Source organism: Cottoperca gobio, chromosome 4, assembly GCF_900634415.1.
Source record: "Cottoperca gobio chromosome 4, fCotGob3.1, whole genome shotgun sequence".
NCBI lineage: Eukaryota > Metazoa > Chordata > Actinopteri > Perciformes > Bovichtidae > Cottoperca > Cottoperca gobio.
In genome coordinates, this window is record NC_041358.1 from 17,225,488 (window position 1) to 17,239,148 (window position 13,661).

Genomic DNA, 13,661 nt, shown 5'->3' on the forward strand with positions numbered 1-13,661 from the left:
CCATATGACCACATGAATGTAAACACCTGTTGAATTATTCTTTTTTAAATTTTTACAACATTAATACTTTATATATATATTTGTACATATTTTCATTCACATCTGCACGGTTAGCTAGCATGGTAATGAAATAAGGCAAGACTCACATAATTGTGACATCACAATTTTTTTTTTTCTCTTATAATACTGATTATTAAGGTTTTTGTAATTTCCTCCTTCTGTTTTGCTGCAGGCTTTGGTCTTTCCCGGAAAAAGGCAGGGTTGATCCTTCTCCATCTCCAGAATCACACTTTGTTTTGTTCCAGTTGTAATGAAATAATAAAAAGGGAGGGTGGTGTTTTTTTTGCAGGAAAAAGGGGCTATAAATACAATTGTTTCAGCTGACATTAATTGAATTTATTTAACACTGGTCTTTCTGAGGTACATAGTTTAAGATGATCCGGGGAGGTGGAATAAGAAAGAGGAACCACAAGGTGACGATGAGGAGCAAATGACTTCCATTACAAGAGAAAAAAAAACATCATATCTTTCTTCTTATTGGCCTATTTATCATTTTGTTCAATAAAGACTTTTTTTTAGACGTTTATTTTTTTAACCGTCAGTTCTCCCCTCTCAGTCAGATCAAGCTGCCGTGGCAGGCATCTTATGTGAGTTCAAAAAACAGACAGTAGGTAAGAGTCTCTGGCCTGGTTGACTGCTTGTCCCTTTGTCTTTACAGTACCAACAACAGCTAAAAGCCAGCTTCAGTGAGAGAGCACACCGGAGGATCGGCGAGCAAAATAAGCCACCGCTCTAGTCACAAATCTGTCTGAAAGAAGGGCGGTGTTTCTCAGCTTCCTTTCTCAGCACAAATGGCCTCTAACAATGTCACCAGCGCTAAAACACTCAAGGGTTGTTAATTCTTTAAGTTGCAGCCTGCCAGTTTTGATAGGCTGTGCTCGTGCAGACGATTAGATCCCATCTCGAGCCAAATTAGTTTCATGTGATTCAATACTGTCTTTGTCTGTGTGGTTGAAGACAAGCGGCTCTTCTCTCAGACTTTTTTTTTTTTTTTATAGAATAAAAGGATCCATATGCTGTTAGTGTGTGCACAAAATCTGTCTCCGTGCATGTGTGTTTGTCCAAAATCTGTAGTCCAAGTTGTAACTTGAAGATCAAAATGAACTTAATATAAACAAGAGTTGCTGACACTCTCTGCTCTCCATCCTCCAGGTCATCACTCAGTCCAGTCTGAGCTGGAGGTTCAGTCATTTGGAGTTTTTAGACTGCAGCAAAACTCTCAGCATGTCTGCACAGCTGCATTATGGGTAGCGCAGTCCCCTCCTAAGCTCTCTTGGCGTGAAGCATTTCAATGAGCAGGTTGTTGCAGGGCACGTCGCCGTTCAGGTGTTTGTAGTAAAGGTATTCTTCGGCCTGCAGGCTGATGGCTCGGATCTCTGGCAGCCGGAGGAGCAGCTGGCCAAACTTGTCTGTTTGCTGCGGGTAGTTACACATGACGTAGTCCAGCAGCGCTGCGTTGACCTGCTCCTGGACGCTTTCTACCAGGTGGAAGTTCTCCAGGTTCTTCACATCTACCAGAGGAAGAAAAAAAAAGTTCATTAGTGTTAATGATGATAAAACAATCTCTTTGGTTGCTGTCGTTGAAGTATAAGAACAAAGCAATGGAAAATAATAACAGAGACTAAATATCGACATAATGGCAGATAATTACAAGCCCTCATGTCCCACACAACAGCTGAATGAGTTTCAAAAGGCAAAATGTGTCCATATTAATACAATTCAGTGGTTAGATTGTGTGCACATCCAGTTCTAGATCTAGGCCAGGTAAACAAACTAACCTTTAATGTATTGTGTTAACTAAGACATCTTTATGGCAGGAACTATAACTCAAGACACTTTGAAATTATCAAAGTGTCTTGAGTTATAGTTCCTGCCACAAGTAGACTAATGAATGGGCCATAATGGTTCATATTTCAAAGACAAAAAGGTTAGATAATAATTTGTATTCTCATTTATCAGGGGACAGTGCTACAACTGGACTTCTTTGGTTGTGGCTTTTTTATATATTTCGTCATGCAGTGACGACATATCCCTCCCTCCTCTTCTTTTTTCCTCTGAATCGTCTCTTGAGACGGCGTTGTAGAGGGAATCAGGTAAAGGCAAAACCTCTCCTCCTGAGAGATTCATTCCCCAGGAGTCAATGAATTATGTAGGGCAGAGTTACAGTCATATTAGCACCAGAGCTGCTCCCTAACCTAACGCCTTCACCATCCTTTTATATCATAACAAAACAATGCGTTGTAATTATTTGTGAAAAAAATATTTTAAAAGAATAAATAAGCATCAATCTTAAAAACAGTAATCACTTAAACTGCAGGATACAATAAAAGGAATTCATCTTGGTGGGAAGTCTCTTTTTTTCACTTTTAATTCCTTGTGCAAAATACATTTTGCATCTTTCCAAAATCCTACTCTTACGCGCAGCTATAAGCACTTTTCCTTGACAATAATAAGCTCACTGGGGGTTTGAGCAGATTATTGCAAGACAAGACCAAAATTTGCTAAATGGATAATGGTGGACCAGAGCGCTGTGTGTACTTGTCATGATTATGAAGCGCAGGGCTGCAGAATATTTAATATTTAATGCGTGTGTGTGTGTGTGTGATCTTTTATTAATCTGCTTGAACCCAGGTCAAGCAGACCCCGCTCACAGTGGGTTAATGTGGAATGACAGAGTCCCTGTGTCTAGTTGACACCTCTGGACCACCACATCCACACCAGCGCACACTAAAATGTACCACCTTTCAAGCCAAATCTCTGCTTTTCTCTCACACATACACAGACAATAATCCATGGAAATACACATAATATTTCTCACACAGTACCCCCTTCCCACACTCGCGCACACACACCCCATCCACCCACCCAGAGCATTAGGAGGGAGGAGGGGGAGATAAATCAGCAGCTAATGAGGTCTAGAGAATGAGAAGCAGGTCCTTCAAGGCACTTCCATCTATGATGCACTCTACCATGCTATTACAATCTGTATGTGTGTGTGTGTGTGTGTGTGTGTGTGTGTGTGTGTGTGTGTGTGTGTGTGTGTGTGTGTGTGTGTATGTATGTGTGTGTGTCTGTCTGTTCTTGTGTTGCCTGTGTATGTGTGAGCTGGTGTGCAGCGTGTGCATCTCACCCTGACCTCTGGGTGACACGGCGGGGGACTAAATAAGGCCAAGAGGAGGGCAGGAAAGGGGGGAGGGGACAAAGGAGGCTCCAAACAAACATGACATGTGCTTTTTCCTGCTGCCATTCAGCTGTCTGACCCCCTATAAGACTCCTGAACCGGCTTTCACACCACCAACACCTCCGTGAAGCATCGATATAGCCTTACATAAGCTAACCAGTGTGGGCTTTAGGCTATAACACACGGCCTACGCAGGTCAACAAGAAAAACAATAGACTTGTTTTTCATCTGCAAATTACAGAAATGTAGCGAATATGTGTAAATCAAAGTTTCTGAGTTGCTCAGAAAGTCTTTCTAAAATGGGAAAAAACATTTGGACGCATTTTGCCGATGAGGGCTGGTGCTAGGATTTTAGAAAACAGTCCACAACCCTCCACTGCACTTCCTCTCACCTCTTAATTTTAAAATGTGTTATATTTTATTTATTAAGTCAACTGTTCAGCTATATTTGCTGTCAATTGTATTCCCTAAATGCTGTTTCAAAGCTTTCTCCACACTGCTGATAATAACATTTTAGCGGGGGAATACTGAAGCCTTTATAGTGCTGTGATTCTAAATACATCCTGAATAGCGACTGAAGAGTGTTAGGTATGAAAAGTTGTTTAACCCCCAAATTCCTAGTAAAGACATGACCTCAGTGTAGCCACAGCCTGGTGCTGTCTCATAAATTACTTTATGGGATACAATATCTGTTGGTGTTTGGAATAATTTCTGCCATATAATGATGATGAAATTTAAAATGTGCAATGTAACGTAATACAAGAAAGAACAGCATGCAGTACAGACATCGTCCATAACAAACATCTCATGCTGCTTAATAATCAATTCAGCGATGTCGGAGCCTCGTCTGAGTTTGATTGAGTTAATTCTGCACCAACATGACAAGGTGAGCCCAGATCACAGCAAAAACGTGAGGTGTTGCCATGGTTTCTCAGAAAGATTTTGTCTGTGTTTGTGTGTGTCTGCATGTGGAGGAGAGTTTGATGGGTGTGTGTGTGTGTGTGTGTGTATGGAGGTTGTGCGGGAAACTACAGAGAATTAGTACCCAATGTCTCTATAATGCTAATTAGTGGAAAGAGAGTTAAAAAGATAGCATTTTAATTACTAATTTTTTACCAGAGCCCCTTTTGAAAAAATAATGTAAAAAAAAAAAAATAGTTTGATATCTGATCCTGTAAAAACAGAAGAAAAGAAAACACTCACGTTGATGAGAAATGTTTCATAATTTTGCTGATAATCACGTTTGAAAATCAAAATGGATTGATTCTAATTTACTGATCATTCAAAGGCAGGAGAAGAGTGGTGAAGTAGAGAAAAGGGGTTGTGGAGGAGCTCAAAATAAACAATTGATCAACGATTCCCAGACAGTGTCAGGTCGAAGCATTAAGTGTGCTAAGCGCTCTCTCCTCTTCCTCCATTGCCCCCCCCCCCTCTCCCTCTTTCTCTCTCCATCTCATTGTTCAGTCACTGTGGGACTAATTATCAACTTTTTTTCACATAAAACAGCCACAGTTCGTTGCTGCGCCGCATCTGAATACTCAAATGGAAACCCTGAGGTCCCGCAGAATACATTGTTTCATTTGACGGGCGATCGTGCTGAAGCCAGCGACCTAATGCAAAAGTACACACACACACACACGCGCGCGCGCACACACACACACACACACGTTCATTCTCTCTTTCACAGAGCCCCAGAAATCACTGCTGTGCTTTTTAATTAGACTAGATCTGCTCCGTGCTGTGAGTGTGTGTGTGTGTGTCCGCATGTACTTTCCCCGCCCCTTGCAATCCACCTGCTCCAGGGACATACACACACACACACACACACACACACACACACACACACACACACACACACACACACACACACACACACACACACAGCAAATTTACTCACAAATACATGCTCTATTGCTTCACTCTGATATCTATGATGCCTCACAAACTGGACACTGCGGTGTGAAAAACTCTGATCAGAAACATCACATGGTGTTAAAGTTCACCATTCTCTACACAAGCAAACAGGCATCATTTTGTTTATGACTTTAAGAAGCTATAGTGGTAGAAAAGTACTGCACTGTACAGTAAGGCAGCCTGATAACAGATCCTAGCTGGGTAAGACCTGACCCTTCTATTTATCCAGGGTATAAGCCAAAATGTTTGTTTGAAGAAGATCCGAAAGAGCTGATTATGTGTTGATGTAAATGATGATTTGCTACCTGAAGGGTTGAGCTTATTTGCTGAGATTTAAGCACTTAAAACAGTTATACATGGCAAAATAAGACCAAGGTCTCTTACTTTACAATCGTGTTGCACCAATCAATAAACCTCTCAGTGACATGCTGCCAAGTCACTGTGCTTTTACAAACTTCCCAACATGTGTTTCCTGCAGTGTCCAAAAACAACACGTAAAACTCTTGTGTCATAAACGATTATTGAGTCAAGTGCTGTCAGTAAATTTGACCAATTAAATTTGAGTGGAAGACAAACCGGTCACTTCCTGTATAGGCGGGAATTAGGGACTCCTGGTCTTCCAATAGGAACTTTCACAGGCGTTTATACAAGCCTATCAAAGCTCAGGCACCTTTTACTAGGGCAGCGGTGCTTCAAAGAGCGAGGAGTTGAATCTATTTCCAGGCCAAGTCCTCTTTATTGAACCTTACTTGATGTTATCAAGTCAACATTGTTAACTGCTACCTCATTCATTATTAATCTGCCTCGCAGCTCGGCTCCAATCAGAGATAGGGGCGTTGAAAGAAGAGGACCCAATAACCTTTGACTCTGGGTGTGTTGACTGGTCAAAGCGAGGACTAAGGACTGCCTACAATAAGCAACATGAAGAGCTACGTGTACACTGGTAGAGTGTGGGTGCGTGTTTTTTGTATGTTGTGGTGTTAAAAAACAGTGCGCAAGGGCAATCAAAGCAAATAAGGTTCACAGGGCAAGGGGCAATGGCCGCATGGTTAACTATATGACTTAAGTAGGCTGTTATCTGAGCTTCGGTGCACTGCTGGCTCTGTTTTGGAGAAAAGCAACTTCTTTTACCCCCCATTTTACCCTCACACCACAATAAAGTCATGAAGTACACAAACACACGCACTCACCACAGCTCCCATCAGTACACCACTGACAGCATTTCACGAGGAAGCGTGTTTCCTCTACAGCTTCCCTCATCTATCTATGCTTGCCAGCAAACAAGTTTCCCTTCTCCCCGGAGCTCTCAGCTTCCTTGTTTTCATCCATGTCCCATTTGGGGAATTCCCTTTCTCAGATACGACGCCTCCACGTTTGAGGCGAGTAAAAATACAGGGTGGGTAAACTGGAGATATATGCTCCTTAACATTTAATGGGGGTTCTTTGAGAGTTGATACACCAAAGGCTTAAAGAATAACTAGCATCATACGGTAACTATCCTATCACAGGAAACAAGAGGAGCATGTATCAGCTGACTTTTGATCTCTAATCAGAATGACTTAAACTACAGACAAAGACTGCTACATGCTGTAAAGCATGACTCTTTGGGGGCTAAGGTGGGGATAAAATCAAAAAGACTACAGTAGTGCAAATGCCGTTTCGCCGTCTTTCCGAATGGCTACACTCGAAGGCGGGGAAAAAAGCCAGCTGTCATAGAGTGAGACATGATAATCATTTGAATATAGTAATAATGGGGCACACTTTCACTGCACTTGTTTGTGAAAGTGTCTCCTGACAGGCGATCATCATACTATACTCATTTGTACATGTGACAATTGGCAGAAATAGTTGTTTAAATATAAAAAAATACAATGTTTTCATCTCTTCTCTGCTGGCTAATGATTACATAAAGTGGGTGTGAATGTGAGATTGTCATTTTTAGAAAGTTATTGAAATTAAGGAACCTTATTCTGACGTGGGAAAGGTGTGGGGGATAGAGGTTTCAGATGCTGTTCGACCAGCCAACAGGCACTTTGGTTTAAACATACTGGCGCCCTTAGGCTATGAAATGGGATTAGGCTAGGATTAACATTGAAACACCTCAGCCACATTCTTTTTCATTTGTTTTTGACGAGAATTTATTTCATTTTATTGTGAAAAACCGCACAACACTATTCACATCTTTACTGTAGCAACAACAATCGGCCACAGCTAATTTGGAATGTTAATTTCTTCTGCATCCGATGAAGAGGAAGGATCTCAGGAAGTATCCTTTACACTCATTATCTTTTTACTGAGTTAACAACTGCCTCATTAAGCCCTGCACAGTGACCCTTCATCTTGAAAAGTGACCCTTTATTTCACCAGTATAGAGTAATATGCTGTAGCTATATGCCCTCAAGCTAACATAGAGCTCAATGTCCAGAGGCCACATATTCTCTGCGCTAGCAATGCATAATAACAACTGTCTCACGGTTCCTGGAAACTGGCTACTAATGGGGACGACCTATTGTCAGAATAAAGCATGAAGGCTCAATTTGCCTGCCGACTCATCAAACCCTCCCTTTAGGGGCCAAACGTTATGCAGCTATGAACGAGAATTACACAGGTACGGTCCAGTTAGGAATATATTAAGTCAAATCTAAACCTTCTTCGACATCATTGCTATTGTTGTTAAGCTAAGCAAGTAGCGTCTGGTTCAGTTCTGTCGCCCAAGGACGGGTCGGCGTGCTCAGCAGGGCGACGGAGAGAGCTCGAAAGATATTAAGAGGAAGGGGAAAGTGCTTTAGGTCCGATGAAATAAACAAGAAAAAAGGCGCTCGGAGCAGGAAACAGACAAACTTCTCTCATTGACTATGCTGGCTGGAAGGTGCAAAGGGTTTATCCTGAGGTGAAGGGGAAAACAAATTTACATCCTGTATCAGTTGGTCATATCTGTGGCTTTTATGGACTTTGAGGGCTTCAACAGATAAACACAGCAAGGGAGGATCAGCGGGAATAACTACAAAAGGAAAAGTTCAGACTATTTGACATAGGATAGTATATACTACTCTCCTTTTTCTTTAACATATAATAGTGGAAGTTATTTGCTGTCATATTGATATTGACGATTAGTTGATCATCGCAAAAATGTAAAAATGGATTCATAAATTAAGTCAGATATCAAGCAGAATAACTAAAACATTTTCTGGTTCCAGCTTCTCCCGTGTCAGGATTAACTGCTTTTCTGTTTTAAATGGTTCCAAATATCTGTACATCTTGTGCTATTCAAATATTGGTTGGGGAAAAAAATTATAATTTAAAGATGTAAATTTTGACTCCAGGAATTTGTGGTGAGCATTTTTGCACTGTTTTCTAGATATGTTATATTTTTAACGATTAATCAGTCAAAATATTTAACACTAATATTAAAATTATATATTGAATATTATAGTATATAATAACAATTGCTTGCAACGCTAATGAATATAAATGTACGAGGCTCAAAACAACACCGAAAAAAGTTGTGCTTGTTTAATAGTCCAGTGATTAGTTAAATGTTTTTTTTTGTTCTGTGCTGTAGCTTAAAATATTTTTGTCAACTGGGCCCTTTTGCTGCTGCTTTCTTTTTTCAAGCTGCAGACTCACTGGGATAAAAATCCTATTGCTGGGGGGGGGAAATAATCACATGGTCTCAGCATTATGAAAATCCATTTGCCAGAGGGATACTGAGAGATTTGAATCAGCAATGAAGCTGTGGTCCCTCTTGTACTCCTCCCCTCCACTTCTCATTGCCCTCTTCTTTAGTCCCACTGGAGGCGGAACCAAATGCGCTTCAATGAGCAGACCTAGGATGGTGCGGGGCACCCACAGGTCCCTGCTCTCTCACCTGGCTAATGCCATCTGGATTGTACAGACAGTTAACCTCCCCTCACCAAAACAGCTCCCAGTCATGTAGCTATGCGCATGTAATGACGCGAACAATTGACTAACAGGCTTGAATCTAATGGACAACGATCAAGACGAAAAGTCACTGTTTGGTGCAATTGAGAACATTTAAATTTGTATGAATTCAAAAATCAGTATGGCTGTACCTTTGAGGTGATTCTTCAGACTCTTCTGGATATATCACCCCCCCCCCCCACACACACACACACACACACACATACACACACACTTCATTTGTACCTGTCAGCAACAGTAGAAGCAGGCGCAGCATTTAATGTGTGTGTGTTGTTGCTGTCTCTTTCTATCAATGCATGCGTGTGAACCTCGTTTACATTCAGTGCACTTTTGCACCCCTTGGCTAATTACACACAGGGTTAGTTTGGTGGTGGAGGGAAAGTGTGGGGAGTGGAGGGGCATGTCAACCTTTCTTGTTTATCATAAAGTGACAGAAAATCATTGGGGGGTCAAGTACCCCCCTCCAACCCTCCACCACCCCGAAAACTCCTGCAGCAGTACAGAAGGTGCCCGGTGTGGGAAGCCTCCCCTTTAATGAGACCATTAAAGGGCCCGTCTCCCCGTCAATAGATTTCTCTCATTCTTTCGCTGACAAATTTGAATTAATAATTCAGTGCCAAACGCCTGGGGATGTATATTTTCAGCATGAAGGACAGTTAATCCATAGCGTCATTTCCCCCCCCCCCTCCTCCCCCCCCCACCCCACCCCGCTCTCAATCCCTCCTCTCTTCTCCTGCACTCTCTTGTTTTACATCTAACCCTCTCCCTACAGCCTCCTTTGCTTCGTTCTCATTTGATGATGGAAGAGTGTGGACCAACACTAATGAAAGAGTGTGATGCATGCGTTCCACACCTTCTTTTACTCATTTGCTCTCTGTGTCATTTTCTTCCCCTGTCATGTGACAAGTGGAGTCAACTTAAGTGCAAATTGAGGTTTAATTTATTCTAAAGTATTGGATGCCGGTGGCCGTTCTCTCTTCCACCTCGAAGCTAATGTAAGATGACATGTTTGCACGCTGCCTCTCAAAGCTGGACTTGATTTAGAGAAATGGGGTTTTACTGAATGTTTCTATTTGGCCAAATGTTAGGACTCAAGCGCACAATACAAGGAAATCAGAGGAAAAGAGCAATTTTGAGAATAAACCACAAAGAAACTTGTTTGATAAAAGAAAATATTGGGGAGTGTGTTTGTCTGTGGTTGTTGAGTGTATGTTAATACTCTTGAGAGTTTTGACTGCCTTCATTGAAATAATGTTAAGAGACAAAATGGGCATTTGGTGCAATTTCTAACTGTAAAAGTACAATTCCAAAAAACAACAGAACATGAAGAGAAATAACAAGTAAACATTTCTTTATCTGAGGATTCATGGGATGGTAACTTCAATTAGAAAAGAAACTAACTTGTTCCCAAAATGTTTAACAGTGTACAGAACAAAATCAGCTGAAATAAAAGATGAATTACTTTATTAATCCCTCTTGGGAAACTCAATTTATTTGACTAAATAGCTAGGACTTGCACTTGCATGTCCCTCCAAGACAACGTGGTATTAACAAAAGTATCTACTGATATTTTGATGATTTGAAAACAGATCTTTTTTTTCTGCGTAATCCTGATTTATTCTCTTTTAATAGATCTTTGTTTGTGGGCAGTTGTAAAGTGTTATATTAAGGTTGTTGAGTTTGTGTCAGACATCACCGAGCACTGTAAGAATTCAAAGGCATAAAGTGTCATGCCAACAGTAGCTATGGATATCAGTGCCAGATGGCACTAAAGTACAACGTTATGCTCCAAGGCAGCTTGCACAGGCCAAGAGCTGGCACGACAAATGTCTGGCAGTGCCCAGGAATATTCCTTTACATTACACAACATTATTTACTGATATGTGTTTGAAGAGAACTTGTGTGATTAATGCCCTCTTGTGTTTCAACATGTGTTTGCTCCCTGACCCTTATTTCTAACATTTGCCAGCAGCTCTAAATGTTTCCATTGCACCATGTTTTCTTTCCGGTTTTTTTAAATGCAATACAAGGAATAGCTATGCTCAACATGTGTGTGTCTTTGTGTGTAAAATAGTGGTCTCACATGGCTTTGTTGCTTAAAATATCCTTCAGGACAAGAACGAAGAGACAAGAAAGGAGCTGTGATGGTTTAAGGGTGGGGGTTACAGAGAGGGTGGGGGCCCGACGTAGAGAAAGAGAGAGAGAGCGCGAGAAAGGCCGGGAGAACAAGAGACAGCGAGCCAGAGCACCTGTTGGATCATCTGTGCTTTAAAACGTTTAATCACTGTCTCTGGTTACGTGCACACACATGCCGCAGCATGCACACACACACATCACCTTAATGCTCCGCTGTTCTCTGCCCTGCCAGAAGTATCTCGTAACCACATTGTCCAAAGAAATGCACGCACACACACAGAAGCTCAAAGAGCACAGGGAAGAGGGTGTATAATCTTATAGCAGCCACCTGACTACCATATAGCTTACCACCACCATAGTTTAAACACATGCCTCTGCACTGTACACATTCAGACAGGAACACAATGGCTGACAGCCGAAATGCCAGGCAGTACTGCGATGCCAGTGAGCTCCATTTGTGATATCAGGGCGGTAGGTGAATGTAGAGGATTATTTTTACTTCTACTCTAATCGTCAGCATTTTTTCAAGCTCACACGCTTGCAAGGGTAAAGTCAGTGATAAAGGAAGAGTTTCATTCTAAAAACAAGACAAGAACAATAATAGGAATAAGAATAAATGGGCTGTAGTCATCCCTTCTATCTTACTCAACCAGTACACCTCTTGAGTTCATCTCACGCTTTTTTCTTTTACTTTTTGCGTATAGTAATGAGTAACACTAATGACACATCATGAGCTATAGCGGCCATAAACCTCTTGTCATAATATATAATACTGTAGCTTCTACTAAGACATCGACTGAAGGAGCGAAGCCATGAACATTTACAACTTTACAAATGATTGACAAGCCGGATGTGTAAAGCTGGGGCTCAATCTGATTGCATTTGTATTTTTGAACATTTGACCTGCAATACACATAAAGACTGAAGGGCCTCACCACTATCCTGTGGCTAGATACTATGTTGTATGTGTGTGTGTGTATTATATCACTATTTATATCTACTTCATATACTGTATCTGTGTGTGTGTGTGTGCATAAAGTAATTGTGCATGTATGTGTTTGTTTGTATGTGTCAGTGAGGGCTTCCTATAGTGCATGAGAGCAAGAAAATGAAAGAAAAAGCAGCCTAGAAAGAGTAATCGCTGGTTGAGAGAGCTCCGTCGGGAGGGTTGTGTAACTCTTTGCTGCTGTTTGTATGTAATGTTTAAGTAAAGCCGAGGCAGGCGGTCTAATCAATACGCTGCATGACTGTGGCAGTTGTTATTTCCCTACTGTCACACACACGCACGCACGCACGCACGCACGCACGCACGCTCACACACACACACACGCACTCACACACACGCACACACACACACATACACACACACACACACACACACACACATACACACACACACAGTCTTCATCTTGCAGCACTGTAAATATACAGCTTGTGAGTAAAACATTGATGCTCTTTTGATTGCTAGAATCAGATTTGTTTACTGTTATTCTTAGTTTACAATGCTCTTGAGATCATGCTTTTTTGACTCATGATGCTTAAAAAGGCTTTTAACATGCTGCCTATGACATTAATACTGTGTGTATTGCCTATCATAACCATACTTAATAGGTTGAAGCCAGTTGGGTGTGTGAGAGAGCAGTAAGGTTACGTGATGTAGAGCACAATTAAATAAGTCCTCTAAACTAATTATTAATCACAGCCAGGGAGTATATGGTCTCCAGTCAACAAATCATTCAAATCAAGAGTGGGATTTTCCGCTGCACTCCAATGTATGCACAATTTGTTCTCTGAGTCTGTTTTCCTCGACTAATGTGAGCCTGTTCTCCGCAGGGCCCTGGATAGCCCAGGCCTGTCCTTCCTACCCCAAACAGACAACCCTCAGCCTCTAATTGGAGAGGAGTAGCAACCTAGCTAGCACAGCGCTGGGACCCGAGCTGCGGCCACTGAGAATGCATTAGCATTAGCATTGCAGCGGACCGACCTGTACATAATGATAACCTCAAGCTCTGGCCACTGGGAGCAGCCCCTGTTCACACACACAGACACACAAATGCACACTCCCTGCCCCCGTCTTACCCTGTACATGCAGTCACGTAAACAAGCAAGTGTAATGCAGGCCCAGCAGTGGGCAAGGGTGAGGAAGGGGGTGGGGGAGAAATCTGTTGCTGCCGTTCGGCTGAAAAGTGTATGTAATGAACTTGAGTTCCATTGATCGGGAATGAGAGTACAGGACCGGGGGCTGTTTGTCCCAGAAGGGATGCCGTACCGCTGCTCGGTAGCCCCTCATAAATGTTTGAGAGGCCTCAGCAGCTCCAGATCCACACTACCTGGGTTACAATGCATACACATCCAGGTTGATGCTGGTGATGGATGGATGGATAATGTGGTAGTGGTTGAAGGGATCGATCGTTATTTTAGCTTGATG

General features: G+C 41.9%; 1 protein-coding gene across 1 annotated transcript in view; it reads right to left on the minus strand.

Annotated features, from left to right (window-relative positions):
• Window positions 1-994: 994 nt before the first annotated feature.
• The window catches only part of nr5a2 (nuclear receptor subfamily 5, group A, member 2), a 64,117-nt gene continuing 51,450 nt past the window's right edge, over window positions 995-13,661 (minus strand). The window contains exon 7 of the mRNA XM_029429755.1: window positions 995-1,571. Within this exon, the coding sequence (XP_029285615.1) occupies window positions 1,324-1,571 (248 nt within the window). The 3' untranslated portion in view covers window positions 995-1,323. The remainder of the gene's footprint in view (window positions 1,572-13,661) is intronic.